The sequence below is a fragment of the Vidua chalybeata genome, chromosome 4 (assembly GCF_026979565.1).
Source record: "Vidua chalybeata isolate OUT-0048 chromosome 4, bVidCha1 merged haplotype, whole genome shotgun sequence".
NCBI lineage: Eukaryota > Metazoa > Chordata > Aves > Passeriformes > Viduidae > Vidua > Vidua chalybeata.
The window spans coordinates 27,738,364-27,759,628 of NC_071533.1; the positions used below are offsets into that span (position 1 = coordinate 27,738,364).

A 21,265-nucleotide genomic window follows, 5' to 3' on the forward strand; every position below is an offset into this window, starting at 1 on the left:
GGCATTCTCCAAAGGCAGTCTTCCTGTTACTTGGCAATGGACTTGATGTAAGGTGGAAGGAAGAGCTCCAGCCATGTAAGGTGTATTTGCATCAGCATGTTACTAAGCTGGTGATCCCTGAGCTGCAGAGGGGTCAAATGGAGGTCATTAAGGTGGAGGAAAAGAGTCCCTAGAGGTTAGAAAGTTTATTGCAGTAGAGCAAAGAAAATGTGTGCCACTTGTATCTTGATGTGAGGTCTGTCTTCTTTATTGTCCTTCTGAAAGAAATCTGTGTGTCAGGTTATGTGGTCTACATACATCTTCTAGTAAGTTTAGTGGTACTGAGAAAATTTAAAATTGAAGGTTCAGAAATACTACTTTAGGTTAGAATTTGAGCTTGTGTTGATTGTTTGCCAGCTAACTTGCTGTCATTAGCACAAGTAGAACTTCATATTTACAACCTGAAAATATTTATATCACAAACGTTTATGACACAACAGAATTTTTTCAGGACAGAAATCTATGTGTAGCTAGGTGACCACAATTAAAATTATCATCTAAAGAGTTAAAGAAGAAAGAAAAAATTTAATTTAGCTGTTGTTATGAGGGCGGATTCTTTTCTGGCCAAATTATGAATTTCAAGGAAGTTCAAGGGAGTTAAGAGGCACATACCTTTGATTCTGCATCAGTTTGTCAGCTCCATACCTAGCCTAGGACTGAATGTTGTCTCTTGAACATGCAAATTTTCTGCATTGGTCTTTCCCACAATTTCTGATTTGTTCTTAATTATACCAAAGAAGGAAATAAACTCTGCGTCCTTGCAAAATTTTCATGGCTCTTCTGATTTGGGGTGTTGCAGGGTGTAGCTAATGCTCTGAAAAGGCTTTGGGATTCCTGGATGAAAGGTGTGATGAAAGAAGTGTATTGTTATTGTTTTAGGGGAGGAATCATGCTACTGGGTAAGCCTCTGTCACTGAGACTTGCTGGACTTGTTTGTTCTGACTTGCCTATGACTCCTTTCTTTCTTAATTCAGGAGATAAAGCCTCAAGTCTATGCTGAGATGCTGCACAGTGTGTTGTGGTGCTCGGGACGGTGGATCTCCCAGAGAGAAGAGCTTCTTGCTGACCTCTCAGTGGTAGGAAAAGGTGAGTGCCACAAGCTTCTGGCTTGCTTCTTGGTATTTTGGGCAGCATGGCTGCATCATGTGTAGATTTACAGGGCAGTTTGAGCTCTGACTGAGGGTGTGGGGAGAATGACGCTAGTTCTGAGCTTGCTTGTGTTTTGATCTGCCTTTCATGCATCAATAATCCTTCTGATATTTCAGCCTTTCTCCTCACCCAAAATGCATGCTTTCTGAGAATTCTCCAGCTCATCTACAGCACAGTATGGCAAATCAAGGTGGCCTATGTGGTGGGCAGGTGAGAGTCATCTCACACTGTGCTGACTGACCTACCATTTGTGCTAGTGCAGTTAGAATGTGTTGTAGGCACAACTGCTGGATGAGAGGACGAGCGGAGTACAGTTGGTAAAAGTAGCTTCTTGTGCTTTTGATTATTTTAATGGACTTTGTATGCAGACAGTGAAGTGTTAATCTGTGCAGAATCAGCTTGGAAACACACCAAATCTGGCACCTGACCATTTTGCCCGCCCTGTGTTGGAATGAAAACCAAACTGAAAGCCCACAGAGAGTGTAACTGCTTGTGTGGTGTCTTGCTTTTGGAGTAGATTTCAAGGAATCAAAGAAGGACAAAAGGAGGCAGGCAGAGCTATTTTTGAGGGCTGGAAAGCAGAGATCTACTGCTATAATCTGTGACTGCCAAACTAACAGATACTTGTCTATGACCAACACAGCTGGAAGGGGAAATCTGAGAGGTAAAGATGATGTTAAAGTTACAGAAATTTATCCTAAACTGATTGCAGTCAGTGGCCATGTACTTAACATTTTCTTTACACTGAGATGGCCTCTCAGTGTTCATGCAAATTTTAAGTCTTTATGTAGTGAGTAGTCCTCCTACTTCTGCTAAAACTTTTTTCAGAACATGACAGTCTCAAGAGGCTGGCTGTGGCAGTCAGTTGTAGAAAGACAAATAAATGACAAATGATATCTCAGTCCTTGGCATTACAGTTACGTCCCCAGACTGTTGTAGTGGTATAGGAGGCTGCCTCTATCCCAGTGAATAAAGAGCTCAAAACTTCCAAATAGTCGTGTGCAAAATGGATGAGAGAGTAAGGAATAGCAAACTTTTTGTGCTGATTGCAGAAGTGATTGGATCACCAGGGAAGCCTGTATGAGCAGCATTTTGGCATCATGGATATAGTTGCTGGGAAGCTCTGAGTTAAGACATCCCAAAGACTGAATGCTGCCCTTGAATCTTGAAGCAAATTACAAGAGCTGGGTTTGGAGCAGTTGCCTTTACCCAGCTGAAGTGTGCTCTGGGAAAGCAGCAAGACCTTGGTAAAATTGGATAGTTAAGGGGAGGAGCTCAATTAGTAAGTGGCAAATACATTACTGATGCTTTATCTGACTGCAGAGGGGTGGCATGCAGCACCTACTGTTTTTGTGGGCTGTTCAAGGGTGTGGGGAGATCAAGCTGATTTAGTATGACGCATAGAAAAACGCACACTTCATTTCCCTCAGCAGATACCTTCAATGTTTGGAAGTCCTTCATTGTATCAGAATGCTTTAGGAGATATCAAACATTGAGTAATGGAGACTGGTAGGTAACTGACCTCATCCAAACAAGGGTCTGGCAGTACTTAGGCAGGCATCAGCTTCTTCTGCTTCAGTTCTCAAAGCAGCTGAGGTTGTTGTCCCATTCTTTTAGAAGTGCATGTCCTGAGCATGCCACAAGAGCACAGGAGAAGTGCTAGGTTGATGTGGTTGTTTGTGGTAAAGGTGTGAGTGAAATTAGCAAGTCTTGCTTTGTGGCCCTGTGCTTTTTCTATAGGCCTCCTAGAGTAAGCCAGATGTATCCCATATGCTGCCATTCCCAACCACCCTGCCAAGCCAGATAGCTCCAGGGACCTAGTCTGGATTTTTAAATCACACTCACCAGGCCAGCAGATTTGTCTGTTCAGTTGTCTTGTGAAAGGTCCTGTTTCTAGAAAGAATGATTGTAGGCATGTACCTGAATCCATCAGCTGGGAAAATTGGTCATTACTATAAATGTGGAGAGACCCTCCCCATCAGATGTGCCACCCAAACTCTGCCACTACCTGTTCTGAGAATACTGGATTACCAGTTGGCAGGAGTATATAAAAAAAAAAAAAGTATTATAGGAAGACAGCAGCAGATCACATGGAAGTTACATGTTTTTTTTCTATATGGAACATGGCAAAACACTTTCAGTAAAGAGCTGGTACAAGAAAACATGGTTTGGATTAATCTAAAAGCAAATCTAGTTTGGGATGCTATGAGGTCTTAGCTTAAGAAGTGAAAAAATATCAAGAGCAGATCTGTAAAGCAGAACAGGGTAGCTGTTCCCTGCTTATCCAGAAATTTGGTGACTAGGGCCATGTGATAAAGTTACACTTTCTTTTCTTGTCTGAACAGATGCGTTCTGATCAGTTTGCTGGTATTGCTCTTGCTGAAGCTTTTGATAACACACAGTAACTCAACCAGAAGAGATGGATGATCTCAATATAGTGAATCAAACCCTGTCAGGCAGAGGTGGGAGCTGAACTTGCATCACTTGCATTGTGAATGAATATAGTAACCTTTTAGGAATTTTGGTACAGGATAAGAGGAAATCCACACCAGCTTGTCACCTATGTATTTTGCTTGTCTTTCACTTTTGGGTGAATGTTCCAAATTCAAAGGTAAATAATTCATTTGGGGCTGATCAGAAGTCCAACCTGAAATCCTATGTGCTTTCTCATTGGATTCACAAGGAAGACCAGTTTTATCTCTGTAAAATTTTGGTATAACTCTTCTTCATAATATGTCAGTAACTATTATGTTGCTTTATTTCTTGCTGTATTTCACTTATTAAAATATCTTGTATCGAGGTTTGATTTAATATATCTCTTTCTAAACACAACTTTAGTGCATTTTAAAAACTTAATTGTATTAAAATATATCTATTTTCAAAATAATTCATTTGGATTTTTTTTTCAGTGCAGAATAAATTTTTAGTGATCACAGTTTTTGTTTCAGAGCCAAGGTGTGTAAGCTAGGAGATTTAACAGTTTGCTCTTCCCAAACCCGAATTAGCTGTGATATGAACTGGAGAGATGCTGCTGTCTTCATGGATTATCTTGGGCCCCTTGGGAATGACGCATATTTTAAATGAGAACACGGATTGCTGGAGGAGGTTTAATGTTCACGATAGTATTGCCAAGATAATCAGGTCTGTACTGAACTAAAGGATCTTGGGTTTGAAACTTCTCACTAATTCACTGCAGACTGAAAGCTGACAGATAGGAGGCGGCTTTAAAGGGCAGAGAGGACTTGGCCTTTGAGATCTCCCAGTGGGGTCTGGGTCTGATCTCTTGTTAGGGTTTGCTCCTGTGGAATTTGAGTTATCTCATTCATGCTAGAGGGTGAATGCATTGGTGTTACCTGAATTCCCGTTGGCCCTGCTAAGAGTTAATTTGCAGCTTACTGGAGTTTGGGCAGTAAAAAAAGTCAAAGCCTGTGATACAAGGAAACAAGAAACGTGAGGCTGTGTGAAACACCAGACTCTAGAAGGCATCACATAGACAGCTGTGGTATTCGGGATCTTTTCAGGAGAATACCTGTCTGCTAAGCAATGTCTCTTTGCTACAGGAAGAAAGAAAGGTTGTATCCATGGTGGAAGGCTTTCATCAGCACTGCAGAGGATCAGTGTTTCTCTGGCCACTGAGTATTGCTGGGTGGAGTAAAATGTGCTTGGTTACTAGAGTGCGGAGAAGACCATGTCTAATTCCTAAACAGGGGATCCACCTGCCACTAAATTATATAACTATGGAGCAGGATGTCCCAAGTACAGGAATCCCTGTCAAGGTGGTTATTCTGGTAGTCCTGCCCTCTGTGGCACCATAGCAAAAAAGGCTAGGGGAGTGAAGAGCTGACTGGAGGTGTAATGTGTATGCATAATGAAAGTATTGAGTGGATATAACCTGAACTGTCTCTCAGTAACCATCCTAGCCTCTGTCTCAACAGAGCTAGGCATGCCTAGTTGTGAGATAAAATGGAAAAAAATCCAAACTGCAAAACATGGAGGCTACTGAGCTGGGTCCCACACACAGACATTATTACAGTTGAAGGATACTGGTAACTGTACACTGTGGAAGTTGATGAATCTTGGTGTTTCCATTGTAAAAGGCTTTTTTTTTCCTATTCTGTTACTTAGCAAGATGGAAGTCAAAAACATCTTGCTAAAGGGAGGGAACTGTTTCAGTTTTGAAGTGATATTTCCACTTTAATTTATATATCCTATATACTAATTAATTACCTCTACGTGGATGTTGGTTGACACCTTGTGGGTGTTGGTGGATGAAAAGCTCAACACGATCCAGCAATGTGCACTCACAACCTAGAAAGCCAACTGTGAGCTGGGCTGCATCAAAAGAACTGTGGCCAGCAGTTTGAGGGAGGTGATGCTACTCTGCTCTTGCAGAGTACTGGAGTACTCATTCAGCTCTGGATAAGCTGAACATGGGAAGGACACAGACCTTTTGGAGCAAGGCCAGAGACGGGTTGTGAAAATAATCAGAGGGCTGGAACAGCTCTCCTGTGAAGACAGACTTGAGAGAATTGTGGCTGTTCAGCCTGGAGGAGACTCATGGGAGATACTGTGAAGGAATTCTTCGCTATGAAGGTGGTGAGGCGCTTGAACAGGTTTCCCAGAAAAGTTGTGGATGCCCCATCCCTGGCTGAAAGTGTTCATGGCCACATTGGGTGGGGGTCTGAGCAACCTTGTCAAGTGCAAAGCGTTCCTGCCTATGGCAAGGGTGTTGGAACTAGATGATTTTTAATAGTCCATTCCAACACAAACCATTCTATGATCCTACGATAAGAATGCTTTAAACTTTTTCCTTAAAAAAATGTTAAGTGAAATCAGTATCAGAAGTGGCATGGGTTTTTTTTCCTTCTCTCCCATGTTTCCATTTCCCTCAGCACTACAGCACTTCCTAAGGTTTCTGTTTCCCTTTGCAAGTCTGTGTGACTTGTAGAGAACAAGCAGCTCTGAAATGTTGGAGGAGAAAGGAGTCTGTGTGTTTGTGGCTGTAGCTGGTATTTGCACAAAAAGGAAATAGAGACAGATAGCTGAAAAGACAGTGCTGCTTGTGACAGCATGAGTCTCACAGGCAAGGAGATGCTCAGTTTTTTGTAATCTTAAACTTTTAGCTTTGGCATGAGGCCATGTTTTGAGGAAACCTGTCTGGATACAGTTCACAAAATGCAGCATTTATGATCCAAGAGCACAGTTGCCTCAATATCTGCAGAGTCAGCCATACACTGCCAGGGCTGTGCTGTGTGTTCTATGTGCCAAGAGCAGTGGAGGGATTGCTTCCAATTGCCATTCAGGTGGAAGCCCTTGGAGTGGGGACAGCTGCAGGACAGGGAACCAGCCTAATTGAGGTGGATGGGAGGGGCTCAGGCTGGGAACAAAAGCTCTCCAGTGAGGAGAGCATAGTGAGATGCAAAAGCTGCCTCCTTCAAGCATGAGATGTGGCTAATGAGGAGGGGCAGAGTCATGTTGCCATAGTGGGCTGTTCTGATTAGCCAAGAGGCTTGCCCTCAAGGGTAATAACTGATTGCCCATGAGGTATGTTGCAATTCCCTGGGACTGGGAAATGCTGTGAGATCAATATGGGACTGTTCCATGGAAGGCTGCAGCGTATTGAAGAAACTGAGGCAGAACAGTTCCACTGGTTTTAGGTTTTTATCTGAATCTCTTTTTCTGCTAAACCCTCAGAGCTGATGGACAGTGTATACAGTGCAGGTGTAGAAGGTAAGAAGTCAAGGCCTCAGTGGAGCCAGTTGAGTTCTAATGGGTGTTATGTGCTTATTGCAACTTGTAGTTTGCAAGGGAGTTATCTTGGCCAGCCTGGGTTTTCAGGCTCCTATCAACTGCCCTACAGCCTTGACATCAGGAAACCGAGCCAGGCTGGTGGGGGAAATCTTGGGCTGTGCATTGTGAGAGCAGAACTTGCCCCAGTAAAGTAGGAGCAGCCGAAGGAGAGGTACTGGCTTTCTCCATAGCATGTGACTCTGAAGCAGAAAACTTGATCTTGGTCACCTGTCCTGTATATTTTGGTAACACTAAGCTGCTGCTTGTGACTACCTGCAGCTGTGATGCTGGCTGAAGCACATCTATTTTAACATTTTCTTTCCAGTATGCCACCTCTTTGAATGGGCAAAAATTTGCCCACTCTCACTAGCCAAAACCAAGATTTTATATGAGTAGGTTAAAATTTAAGTTTCTTCCAACTTCCCTGTCTCTTGCTGTAATACACCCTTGTTGCCTGCAGATCTCCTCTCATCTCCTTCCTCTGTAGTGCTACCTGTAGGTTTTTTTTTTTGTTGTTGTTTTTTTTTTTTTTTTTTTTTTTGGTGGGGGGGGTTGGGTTGGGTTTTTTGGGGGGGTTATTTTCCATGTTTGTTTTTCTTGCCTTTTCTTGCTTGCGGCGTTACTTGGTTTTCTTCACATCAGAGCAGAGGGTATAACACCATCCCCCTCTCTCACCACTTCACTGCCTTTTGCTGTCTTGGGTTTGTGCACCAGACCCTCACCTTTATTACTTATCTGCCCATTCAGCTCATTTCCTGAGATGGAGCCTCTGCTGTTAACTTGCTCTGCTTTCACTGTGATTTCTTCTTTTCCACCTTGTAGTCAGAAAACCTGCAAACACTTATTCTCTCTGCTTCCCTTTTTCCCTCTACCTGCCTGCATCTTCTCAGATTTTGCTCAGAGATGGCTGTGCCATAGGCCTGAAAACAGGAAAACAGTGTTTAGCATGTCTGGTTCACAGAAATACAAGCATGGATCAGGGGGTGTAAGTAGCATGGTGAGTAGCCAGACAGTCCTCCTCCTGAGGGCTGGCTGCTGCCATTTTTCTCTCCAGGATATCTGAGAGATTATCTCAGGTGGTTTTCTGATACCATGTACTAATGCAGATCATGTTGCAGAGACTCAGTATGTGGCGTGACAATTACCACATGGTGTGCTGTGGAATTATTGGGGATCTTTAATAACTGTGCATCAGGTTTTGCATCACCCTACAATAAAGCTACTGAGGGCATGCACAAAAATGCAGTTTTCCTAATGTTCTGTTGCTTAATGCTGCACTGGAGGACATAGGTGGAGGAGAAACTCTTCTGTGCCTCTGTCCATGCATGAGTCAAGTTCTCAACCATTTTACTGGTCTCCTTGTGGCTTTCATGGCAACTACTGGATCTTGTTGCCATGTCACATTTACACACAAGTACCTCTTTCTCTATAGGTGTCTGGGAAGAGACAGGATGTGGTCGCGTTCATTATATGTGTGGCTTTGGAGCCCCAAACCCTCAATAAACCAAATCTAAATAAAGGAACCCAATAAATGTTAGACTCATACCAACTAAATATAACCAGATACAATAACTACCTATTACATTGCATCTCTGGTTGCCTAGAATATCCTTGGGGCAAAGGTTATTTTGTCAGTCATGAATTATTAAATTTATATTCAGTTTAAGTGCCTGTGTGGGTAGTCAGTTGCACCTGAAACCTATGTAATATTTCTTGAAGTGAAATTGTCTCTGTTAGCAGTTCCTGCACAACTTTTTCTTTGGGTGTATGTGAGACAACAGAGGCAAGTTAGAACACAGGAAATTCTGACTAAATATAAAGGAAAAGCTTTTGCCATGAGGATGGGCAGTGACTGTACCAGAGATCTTAGGAGACTGAGTTATCTTTCTCCTTGGAGATACTAAAATCTTGACTGGACAAGGTCTGGGGCAACCTACTTTAATGGGGCTTAGTTTAAACTGTCAGACCCTCAGAGTCCAGAGGTCCTTCCCAACCTGCCTCATTCTGTGGAGTTTTTCAGCTGAGCTAAGCTGTGCCAGATCTGATTAGACTCTGGATGAACTATTGTCTTTGTACTAGAGTTGAATTTCTCCATGTTGTTTTCTTCAATACAGGCAGTGATCCAGATGGACAGAGCTTTAAGGCGCTTAGAGCCATGGAAGATCGCAGTCATTGTTGTGTCAGTGATAGTAGGCTTAGCCCTCATCATTGGCTTGATTACATTTCTTTTGTGCCACGGTAAGTGCCCCGCTATTTTGTTGTGACAAGCTTTCAGGAATCTGTTGTGTTTCACTTGCTACTGTGGTCTTCCCTGATGATTTAGGCATGCAATTTGCCCCTGGTATAAAACTCACATGAGAACATTCTAAATGCTATTTGAGAACTAGATTGATCTGAAGACCTGTAAGAATACTTGAAATGTGCTTTATTTGAAGCAGGGATTTCAATTTTAACCCTCCTTTTGTTTTTTGCCCTGGTGACAACTGGTGGCTGACTGACAAAAGGAGAACAGTCTTCTGTATAAGCCAGAGGGTGCATAGTAAGCTTAGTCTTGAATGGGGTTTTTGCAGAAACTCAACCTGGCCCCTCTAGCTGAGAATATTCCAGAAAGAGAGAGGGCAGAGCTTTAGGCTTTCAGAGGTCAGGACTCAGTTCTGGTTGCTAAGAGCCCTGTTTCAGTAGCAGATCATAGAACCATTAAAGCTGGAAAAGGTCTTTAACATCACCAAGTCCAGCCATCTTGGTTCATGACTTGAAGACAATTAATTCCATTCCCAGTCACTTGCCTCATGAATGAAGTTGAGTCATTCCATTCCCAGTCTCTGAGATAGCAGTGTGAGTTTTTTGAAATGCTTTCCTGCTGGAATGGAATTAATCATGTGGCCATCTCAGCTTGCCAGGGGTCGATGAGGCTGTGGCTTGCACTAGGACACCAGAAGGAGCAGTGGCAGAGCTACAGCTCAGCGTTGCTTTTTGCCAGCTCTGTGTTACTGGGCCCCTCTTTGCCATACACCAAGAATCAGATTTTAATTAAACTGAGCACTGATCAGACACAAACAGCTCTGCCTCTCATGCCTCTCGGAGGGGCAGGAATGTGCCGGAGTGCAGCTGGGGAGGAGGCGATGTGGCTGAATTGGAAGGGCTCCTTTGTCTCGTGCTATGTTCACCTTAGGCCAATAAGAAGATGGACCCTAGGAAAATGTTGTAGTAGGTATTATTTGGAGCTCCTTGGGATGGTTGTCAAAGAAAAAATGAGCCCCTAGATGGTCCATGGAGCAACAGGATGGTCCAGAACCCCCTTTTACCAAAGTACTGCTAAAGCTGTAATTTCACAGTTGACAGGATCACTGCCAGGGCCAGGGAGCCTTGCTTCTGACATTTCTGTGAGATACTGTGCATCTTTGAATTGTACTAAAGCTGATCAGCTACCTTTCTATCTTTTTCTCCTCTGTAGATCAAGACAGATATTACAATGCATCTTTTGTAATCACCAATGTCGACTATAATCCTCAGTATGAAAGGCAAACTACAGATGAGTTCAGGAACCTAAGTGAAGATATTGAAACTATGGTAAACTAAAAGCTTCTCTGCTTACGCCTGACCTATGCTGAAGAGTTCTGCAAATGTGTCATTGAAAATAGAGTCAGAGGTGATTGTGCCTCATCCCTACATGCCTGGTCTTACCTTACACACCTTGCTGTTGTGGGTTAAAGATGCATAGCTGACTTTGCACATGCAGATGGTAAGCACAGGTGCTGTCTGCTCCACAAGCCCTGTGGTGGAACTGGCAAGCACAGAGCAGAATGGGTAGTGAAATCAGCCAACTCAGCTGTTTATTTTGGATCTGCATTCCCTGATGGAAATTTAGTGGTAGCTTTGGTGTAGAGGTGGAGATCTGAAGGCATTTTCATGTGTTTCAGAGGCTCATGAGACTGTTATAGTGTAAAAGCATGTACTTATTGCAGGTGTATTTTAACACACTCTTTTCTTTTAACAGATCTCTGAAGTATTCAGGGGGTCCTTTCTAAGTAAAAGATACATCAAGTCCCACGTGGTCAGTCTAAGGTAAGTAAAGTGAAGGCCAGGAATAAGCAGGGATGTGCTAAATACCTTTTCTTCCTACCTGTTGACCATATGGAGCATTCCTGGTTGCTTGGGTTATACCAGCAGGGTGACTGACTATGCCTTGCCTGGTTGTAACTGTCCTCTAGTGCTCACAACACTGAGGACTCAGTTACCCTTAGAGGTCAGCAAGGAAGAGAAATTTGGCCCTATACTTCTGCAGATTGATTACTCTTTCCCTAACTGTTCCCAGAAAATTTCCTCTGATCACTGTCATTGCAAGAAGCTTTTGCTCCCTGATGACATGTTATCATCTTCGTTTACTTGAGCACAGCCATGCTATTTCTTCTGGACATCTGTGCAGACCAGACCGTTCTCATATAAAGAAGGCAGGCAGTAAAAAGCAGAACCAGGAGCATTAGTAGGCAAAGAGAACGACACCATTTGTTTTTGTTGGTTTGTAGCCCAGATCCTGTTGGAGTGCTTGCATCTGTTGTTCTGGTATTTAAATTTCCCTCTGCTGACAGTGAAGCAGCGACCTCGGGTCAAGTCAGCCGTGTGTTACTCAGAAGGCTGAAAGCAACCTCAACGTACCTGAATGTTGACCAGTCTAGCATTAGACTCACAGGCAAGTGCCTTAGGTTTGTGTTTTCAGCTTGGAATTTGTTCCTCACACTTTGCTGTTCTCAGCTTAATGAGTTTCACCTTAGTATGGAAATATGGGCTATTCTTGTTTTTTTTTTTTGCCTTCTCAAAATTGTCTGTTAGGCTGACAGCCTGGGAAGTTGGAAGACAGAACATGGAAAGAATTAAAACATATTGGCACTGATTTATGAGTGTGAGCTCTTCTCCATGCATCAGAGGCTTTCCCAGCGTGTCCTAATTGTGTTGAATGAGATAGCCCCCCTCAATTCATCAAAAAAGGCCCAACTTTGTGATCTTGGGTTCACAAACATCTTTAAGATATACAGTAAATTGAATAAGAACCTTTATAGCCAGGCACTGAAATGCAGAGTCCTCAAGCTATTAAAAAATGCAGGGCTGAGGTGGTTTGCTTTTCTATCCTCTGCCATTTCCTTTGTCATTTGACAGATTTCTGTAGCAAGTGTCCATAACAAGATCCTGAGGATCACTGGGCAGTAATTCTCTCCCATGAATCAGTTGTGGATTGCAATCTGATTCTGACAGAGGGGTTTTTGTAGGAAAGAAATTAGAAATGTTGCAGTTTACTTTCAGACAATCCCAGGCCTGAGGACTTGTGAAGACTCATCTGACCACCTTGCCACGCTAAACCTGAACACTAAACCTTTGCCTGTAGACATTTGCTGGTGACTGTGCACATTATATATGTAGATGTAACTTGGACCCAATTGCAGTCATCTGCTGCTTTTGTTAGCTCTGAGCTAAGGCAAGAAAGGCCTTTCAGTGAGGAATAGAGGTCAGGCCTCGTCCTGTGGCCTTTCAGTGAGGAACAGAGGCTTAGCTGAACTTCTCCAACAAAGCAAATTATTACTTCTTGTACTATCATTCCAGGCAGCAATGCAAGCCATTTAATTTGTGTTTCCTGGGTACAGGGAGGGAGTCTGGGCTGGATCACATAACATATGAGATAAACTTACTGTGGTCTTTGCTTTTCATTCCAGAGTTGAATAAGGAAAAGGGCGATAACCTTTTAAACAACTGTAAGTATAAATGCTTTACAGTAAAGGTCCAGGGACATAGCGCTGGAGGTTCTGTGCTTACAAAATCCTAATACTTTCATGATACAAGTTGAAAATAGAATTTGTTGCAGATATTAGAACAGTAGACAGTGCAAGAGCAATGGGAGATTTCAGCTCATTTTCTTGCAGTCTTGCTGGCTCTATACATTTGTAGAATCAAGCATTCTGGCTTGGTGATGGGAAGCACTTGATTTAATGATGGTTGTTGGAAGTAGGGGCATGTAGTGAGCTGCTGTTAGCAAGTTTGCAGAAGGACTGCAGTTTTGCTGTGGGCCATGATTCTTGCTGGAATTCTTCAAAAAACATTTTCCCTCTGCCCGCCCCACCCCCCTCCCCCGAAGAAAGGTTTGGCAATAGATATCTGTCAGATTTGACCTAAACTTTAAGGAAAAGCCAAAGGGTGGGAGAGGGAGAAGAGCTGTCCACACTTAGGGCAAGGCAGTGGAACGGCCCCAGAGAGTGGCAAGTTCTCAGTCCTCCTGTTGTGCTCCCCCTTGAGGTCTTAGAGCTCCTCTGGAAACTGGGAGACAGCATAAGTACCCTCCCAGAGCACTCCATCAGTACACTGCATGCTTTTGAAGACTTTGCATGTTAGCTTTCCATTTTCAAATGGCCTCTGAGAATTAACTGGTTTGAATCTAACTTTGTTCAGCTGGGTAATACCTGATTGTTGGTACAGTGGCTGTAAGTAAATTGTTGGGAAGAAGACACTATTTTTTTGTTTCTGCTGCCAAGGCTAATCTGGAGGTGACCTGACAAAATTGCTTTTCTTTCAGTGTCTCAGATACACAGCCTTCGGGTCCCATGGGAATTCATATGGGCTTGTGTATCTGAAAACTGGCTTAATGAAAAAGTCCTGACTCCTCTACCAAACTTATTTGTTTACCCTGTGTGCATCCTGAGACACTTGTGACCATGGCACTTGGCTTCCCTGCTTTAGGTGAAGGCTGTCTCTTGATGGAAACTCCTGCCCTGTTACACCTGTGCTTGCAGCCATGAGGGCCTTCAATCAGCTAAAGCAGAGCTGCCTTTTCTCTGACAGGCTGTGGAATACGAAGACAGGCATTCTCCTTCACAGGAGTGGAAAGAATAACTGGCGGGCAGCGTGCACGGGAGGGAGAATGGCCATGGCAGGCGAGCATTCAGCTCGATGGGACCCATCGCTGTGGGGCATCAATCATCAGTAACACCTGGCTGGTGACTGCAGCCCACTGCTTTAGAGGGTAGGTCATCAGCACCTCTCTGATCCTACAGGCCTTAGGACTCTTCATTGCTCTGACCTTTTGTGACCCTCTAATATCTGTATCTGCTGAAAGATGATGAAGTTTTACTCTTCCCCTTTGGCAAACCTGGTCACACTGCTTTTTGATGCTTAAATGGAGACCTAAGCTCCCTTAGAGTACGTTGTTTTGCGTGGCTCTGGCATAACCTCAAACATCTTACAGAGTAAGAGATCCTCGGAGGTGGACTGCCAGCTTTGGAATTCTGCTGAGACCTCCAAAACAGAAAAAATTTGTCCGGAGAATTATTGTTCACGAGAGATACGGTGACGTTCTCCTTGATCATGAGTATGACGTGGCTGTTGTGGAACTCGCCTCTCCTATTGAGTTCACAAGTGACGTGCACAGTGTCTGCCTTCCTGAAGCATCTCACATTTTCCCAGACAACACTTCCTGTTTTGTCACTGGCTGGGGAGCTTTGGAGAATGATGGTGAGTGTCTCTTGCCTCCCTGTGTCCCGTCACACATGTGCCTGAGAAGACTGATGTTAGTTTTATGGGGGTTTTTGTTTATTTTGACTTCCTTAGACTTGGTGTTTAATGGGTGTATATCCCAGTGAGATACCTTTGGACTTAGTTGGCTGCTTTTTTTTTCTGGCTTGGTCAGTGGATTGGAAATGGGGGGAAGACAATGAAGGTTAGTCTTACAGGATTTAACAGCAGCTTTTCTTAGTTGCTGTACACACAGCACTGGTTGAATACATTTGGTTCTCCAGTCCCTCTGGGTTTAGCTCTGACATGAGTTCTTTTGCTATTCAGATTTTTTGTAGATGCACCATGACAATTTTCATCAGTTTTTCTCACTTTGGTCATAAGTGAGGCCTCATCCAGTGATTTGAGTGAGCTTCTTTTAAATTAGTCTGTGTCGCTGAGGTTAGAGAGGATGGGACTATAAATCTGCTTGTGAGAGCCACTGACCTGTATAGGTTGTGTTTCATGGGAGACCCTTGGGATGTGTAGTGATTGCCCAAAGCTATGCTGCAATGATAGGGTCTTTTCAATGATAGCAAGGACATACCATGTAGCCTACAGTTGAAAGCAGCACTGAAATATGTACAAAAATCCATTTGTCCATTACACTAAAGAGCATCTGGATAGGAGTTATGTTTGGGAACAAGTGAAGGACTTTGGCAGTGAGGGGGATTGACTTTCTTAATCCTGAGACATTTTCTGGGTATCTCCCTAAATTGCCTGTGATGGCAGAAAAGTGGCAGGAAAATTTGGCTACTCCTAATCATTGAGTTTTTTATGTTGCTTACCCTGTCTGCAAATTCTAATGCCACTTCTCCTTCTAGGCTATAGTGTTAACCAGCTTCGACAAGCAGAAGTGAGAATTATAAGTACTGAGGTTTGTAATAGGAGACAAGTGTACGGTGGAGGTATAACAGCTGGAATGTTGTGTGCTGGATACTTGGAGGGGCAGGTGGATGCTTGCCAGGTAAGTCTTCTTATTGGTAGTAGTAAAAAGGAAATAGGTGGGGTGGAAGGTGATGTTTTCTAGAAATAAAATGTACTTTGGGCAACCTTAAGTTTATGAGTTTCAATATCTTGATAGATACAAATGAACAGCTTCAAGGCTCACGTGCTGGAGTCTGCACTTCAGTTTGTAAGAAGTTTATAGACAATGCACAAGTGAGAGAATGCAGATGTGAGGGTGTGAATTAGACATAGGCTGTGAGCCTCTGTCTTGTTGGTAAACTGTGTGAAACTTGAATTGTAGCTGAGGTCTACAGAAAAATACCTGCCAATTGTAACAGAAGAATTTGAGAATTTGAGTTCATGGCTATTTACTTTTTTTCTGTCTGTTGACATTTTTCTCCTTAGGGTGACTCCGGTGGGCCGCTGGTGCAAGCAAATTCCAGAGGAATCTGGTATCTTGTGGGAATAGTGAGCTGGGGAGATGAATGTGGCAAGCCAAATAAACCAGGAGTATACACACGAGTGACTTACTATCGAAACTGGATCCACTCCAAAACGGGCATCTGAAACCTGGAGCAGGTTAAATTTTGTGGGCTGTGTACAACTATTCCTCTGACACATCCTGCTCTGTGGTCACCCTCTAAGCAGCTGCTGGCTTAGCTTGTGGTCATGTATAAAGTACCTGTAAGCTTGGAGCAGTCTAGGACTTAAAATTGGTTTGGCCTACAGCCAGACAGGAATGGACTTGATCCATGTGATATTTGTTTGTTCAGGAAATAGTCTGTCAGAGGGACAACTGCCTTCATCTATATGCAATATATTGACCCTTTTTTCTTCATGGCCACATGTCTTGGCTCCAGCTTTTATACCCAAGCAAAGTGTTTGAGCCCAAACAATCATCTACCGGCATCCAAGACGAGCGATAACTGAAACCTGGCCCATCCATTTGCTGTGTGCTCACAAGGCCCTATCTATCCATAGAAAAGCTACAATCCAGGCCCTGACTCCAAGGCTGCTGTACTTCTGAATTCTTGAGATTTCTCCTGCATCATTCCAGGGAGTGCACTATAATGGAGAATGGAAAATGGCTTAGAGAAGTCCTGGTTCCTAATATCATATTGGACTGTTAATTAAGTGAATGGAAAACTTTTTCTTGCCTGAGAAAGAAATTAGTGGAAAACACCAGCTTGTGTCCACCTTCTTTGAACAAGTGAACATATGCCTGCTCATCACTTCATATAAACAGTCTCAACCACAGCATTTGCCAGGAGAGTGATTGCTGGACTTAAGACCAAAAACCACTTTATGTTCATACCAGTTTGTTGTTGTAGCACAATATTTGGCTGAATTAATTTCCATTTTTATCTTTCCAGACTGTATTTTTCTGAATAAAAGTCCTTTGCCTTTTGTGCAGGATGGATGATTGAAACAATCTTAGTATGACCTTCGTAAAAAAAAACTCCTCAAACTTCTTATTCTTGTGAATGCTATTGTCAAGTCTTTATAGTTTTATATGTGCATCTTTAGCTGTATCCTGTAAAAAAAAAAGCTTTTGCATTACAGTGTAAATGTCCCTGTCCTTCAGAGCAGGACAGAACTTCTGACAGACCCAGAAATCTTATGTATAGAGCTCTCTCTTCTCACAGGAAGTAAGAATTGCCTGTGTTGCATTGCCAGACTGTAGCTGACTCATTTGATCTCAGCCACACAAACCTCATATTCTTTCTGGCTTCATGTTTTCAGGAGCCCATGTTTATGTCAGCCAGGTAGATACCAATGCTTTTTACAACCCAGCAGCAGAACACACCTATTCTTGGTGGGGATGCTCTCCTTGGTGTGTCAGCAAGCTTTCCAACTTCATGTGGATCCTGATCCTAACAGCAGCAAGTGTTGTGGACTTAATTGCTGGATAATGAACCACTCAACTCCTCTTTTCTCCCTCTGTGGTCAGAAGAGAAAGAACTCAGGAGAGGAGATACTAGCCACACTGCCAAGATTCAGAGCTGGTCCAGCATGGCAAGCAAGAAAGAACCTTCTGCCAGGCTAGAAAAGGCAAACAGCAGGCTTTCAGTAGTTAGAAGGGCCGGGGGAAACAGGCCCTCAGTGGTTATAGTCTTAGGATCAAAGCATTGCTCAAGTTGAGCACCAGTCAGCTGGCAAAGACAATGGCAGTTCAGGGATCCCCTCTGGACTGTGCAGCTTGCTGTCAGTGCTGCCCAAATAGAGCTGTGATCCCTCCAGAGCGGTGATAACAAAAGTATTTTGATTACATGTCCTGTGATCTCTTTGTCAGTCCAGAGAACAATGTTTTTCTAGAGCCTCAATGGAGGTACTGGAATAGTTGGAAGCCCACAGAAGGTCTGCAGCTGTTGTGTGTTCTATACTTGTGTATACCTGGCACTTGATTTTTTTTTTTCCCCTCCAGGAACTTGTGGAATGATGGGAACTTCAGAAACAAACTTGGTGGTTTAATTTCTACATAGGGAATAAACACTGTTGGGCTGGTTCCATAGGTCTGAGCCCAACAAATTTCATTTCTGCCTCTTCAGCCGAACATGTCTGACATATATTGCTTGTTAGAGGAAGCCTAAAACTGACATATGACAAATATATATGAATTTTTTTTTTCTTGGTTGTAGCACTTGTCTTGCCAGGATGGTGAATGAAATTTTATACTTTTCTTCATAGATATCATTACAAAATACTATGGATTTTCAGTTTTCAAAGCACTTTAGGCTTGGGTTTTCAAAGGACATAATGGTTTCTCCATCTGCTGGATTTCATTCTAACTTGCTCTCTTCACATTTTTAGGATTGCAAATACCAACTTTCTCACTGATTTCCCAAAATACATAAGTAGATGTCCAAAAAAAAAAAAAATTTTTGAATCTGTGAACTTTCCAATTTGCTTCTTTTGGGTACTATATCAGAAAGCCTTAAGCATTTAGCTCAGTCTCAAGGGCTGGAGTAAATCTCATTCTCAAAAGTCGTGCAAACAAAAACTCAACTTGTCATTTGCTTAAGGGTCTGCCATTTCTGAGGGTCTACTTGTAGAGATACAGTACCTGATCTCCCTTATTGCTGAGTGCCAGCACAGTGCAGACAGGAGGAGTGTGGATGAAGAGGACCTGGCATCTACTTGGTGTATGTTTTGGGAGGCTTTATTTTGGACTACCTTGTGGAGATTCTCCTTACAGCATCTGGAAATTTTGCTTCCAGTTTCTTCTGGAAGCAATGTAGTACACATGCTCTGAGGCCTCTTGGTGATGCAAAGCAGTACAAATGGTGACTATCAAGAAGAGCATTTGTAAGAATGGAATTCATCCAAGGAAGTATTGGTGTGGATGGAGATGATGGGCCTGAATCCCTTACCTGTGGCAAAACTACACTGATGTCAACCTTGTCTGGCTTTTCATGAGGGAAATTAAGGAAACCTGAAGCCAAAACTTTTTATTTGGTTTAGGTGGTCTAGAAGACTTGTATTTTTTGAAGCTGCATTTTCACCAGTTTGTGAAGCTACAAGCTGCAGTTTCTCTCATCTGTGTTTTTAGAGGAATTAACATCTTCACTCAAGGCAGAATGGGATATATCTAACTATACAATTGTGCATGACACACAGGAATGTAATTTATATGTAAATTTAATAAAATTTGTTAAATTTACCTTCTGTTTCATGTACTTACTAATTTCCTGCATCACAATAAGCAACTGTAAGTTGGAGACTCCTCTGTTTTAGAATGTTACACTGACTCTATACCATGGATTTATGTGCTGGCTTTTATGTTTTCTTAATCATCTGGCTTTTTTGATTGTTAGAAGCTGTTAGATGAGCAAAATGCCATCCAGACTAGGACAGAATTTACCCACCTGGCCAGTGGTTACCCAAATTTATGTGCAGGCAAACAGGTCCTGTGTCATCCACTAGAGGGTGAATCGTATTGTACAAGAGCCTTACGACCCTGGCACCTGGTGGTGCTCTGCTTCAACTCACTAGAGAGGAGCTGGAGGACAAGGCACTGTGTTCCTGCTGTTTTGAAGATACAGAGATGCTACACAGTTTGCTTGCAAAATCTGGGGAGACTGTAGCTGGAGGCTTTAAGCACAGGCATCTGCAGCACCACATGAGTTTCAGGCTTTTCCCATCAAAAAGCTTGGCGTCCCTCTCTCCCCTGTAAGTGTTAAATACAGTAGGCTGTGGCTGTGAGAGCAAGGGCTGAGCAGGTTTTGTCTGCTTGTCTGCAGCAACAAAGCCAGAGCTTTGTCCTGTGGAAGAGTAGACTGGGAAGACACATGGTCAGGTGTTTTTGGCATTGTGGGTCAGTTTTCTGAGCTTGTCAGCCTTCTTGCAAACAAGATAGCAGAGCAGCAGTAATTTTGAGACCTTGATAGGATAAAGATAGCGAGGTTTGCAGTGGCATGCTTTGGTCTCCCATATTGACAGCTCCCTGATGAGTCTTGTAGATTGAAGGCACTGATCAGATTTCTTCTTGTCTGTTTCCTGTCATAATGGGAAACTTGGTACAAATTGTACTGTATTCTGAGCTGGAAGGGAGCTACATGCTGGAGTTCATCAATCCCAGTCTATAATAGCTAACAGCCAGCAGGATGAACTTGGAATTTGAGGTTATTTAAGAGAATAAAAAGGAGTTTTAAAGCAACAGCCTTATTGCAATATTACAGGACATGCCATGTTGGCTATAGATGGGAAAGTGGCTATTTGTTTGAAAGAAGAGTAGCCCTTTTGTCACATTTTACTGGGTCCAGTGCAAGAAAGGGAGTGTTAGAGACAGACTTCTTAAAGGACATAATTTTTAAAAAAATATGGCTTAGAAAACAGCTTTGTGCTGATTTTCTGACAGAACCTGTGTTGTGTATGTAACACACAAAGCATTTATGAGCATTGAGTTAACTGTGGCCATGGTAACTGTGCCATGACCCAAAGATCTGCTCAGCTGGTGTGGTTGTATTTGGCTATGTGGGTGGAGTTTCTGTCAAAGGGTTTGAAGTGAAGAACTGAAGAGAAGAATAATTCTTATGATCTTTTGTATGTGTGGCTAAACAGCATCCTTGTATAAAACAAAGCTGTCAGTATTTCAGCTTGCTGGGTGTCTGATCTATTACTGCTGCAAAGAAAACTTTTCAAAACTCGTCTGGTTAGAAGACTTCAGAAACAAATAGCACAAATGGCACTTAATCTGCTTTATCTTTAATTTTATTTCTAATTGAATCCTTTCTTAAATCACACTTCCTTTGAAGAACATTTTGTTTGCCATTCATTGTTTGTGGATTTTTCTCAGGTGCAAAAAATTGTTTCAATTAAGAAAGAGAGAAAGCTTTGAGGAACTTGTCACCTAAAAAATGCAACTCTTTTATATAAGCATGCAGAGGTCTGAGAAATACATGGCATATCTCCAATTCACTTGATTAGCTAATGAATTCCTTCCTCCCTGCAGTAAACCAGAGTTGTGCTTGCTATGTGATGTTTGTCCCTTCTGTGCCTGTGCTTTCCATCTTCCAGTTGTGCCACCTGGCTGTCCCTTACTTGAGGAAGGACTTGCCATCCAGAGCCTGTTTTAATCACAGATTGTTCTTTGCAAATCAATACAAGCAAGCAACAATTGTCACATATCTCTGACCTTCACCAGGCTCTTGGGATCACGTGCAGCCTTTGGAGCTGTGACTCAGACAGTCTGGCACTGTTCTCCAGGCCAGCATATGACCTGCATACCAAAGGGGGCTGTTGATGGCAACATTCCTTCTCCAGTGGAGACAGACCAGATGGAGGGACTGTGCTAGGAAATGATGCA

The 21,265-nt window shown here is 42.8% G+C and overlaps 1 protein-coding gene across 2 annotated transcripts; it reads left to right on the forward strand.

The window, feature by feature from the left end:
- Positions 1–1,086: 1,086 nt before the first annotated feature.
- Positions 1,087–19,120, forward strand: TMPRSS11E (transmembrane serine protease 11E). Of its 2 annotated transcripts, none has more exons than XM_053941750.1 (10): positions 1,087–1,125; positions 9,093–9,216; positions 10,433–10,548; positions 10,976–11,043; positions 11,505–11,668; positions 12,684–12,722; positions 13,804–13,984; positions 14,207–14,472; positions 15,336–15,478; positions 15,865–19,120. In XM_053941750.1, exons 2-10 carry the CDS (start codon positions 9,105–9,107, stop codon positions 16,024–16,026), a joined length of 1,251 nt encoding a protein of 416 aa, XP_053797725.1. In that variant the 5' UTR covers positions 1,087–1,125; positions 9,093–9,104; the 3' UTR covers positions 16,027–19,120. The 2 variants fall into 2 exon arrangements, with proteins under 2 accessions (XP_053797725.1, XP_053797726.1); XM_053941751.1 differs by having other exon boundaries at positions 11,568–11,668.
- Positions 19,121–21,265: the final 2,145 nt, after the last annotated feature.

Bases quoted from the DNA above. Each gene is read 5' to 3' on its own strand.
- TMPRSS11E (XM_053941750.1), top strand. From the start codon at position 9,105: ATGGACAGAGCTTTAAGGCGCTTAGAGCCATGGAAGATCGCAGTCATT. The intron at 13,985-14,206 runs GTAGGTCATCAG...AACATCTTACAG, and splicing joins GCAGCCCACTGCTTTAGAGG to AGTAAGAGATCCTCGGAGGT. The intron at 15,479-15,864 runs GTAAGTCTTCTT...TTTTCTCCTTAG, and splicing joins GGCAGGTGGATGCTTGCCAG to GGTGACTCCGGTGGGCCGCT.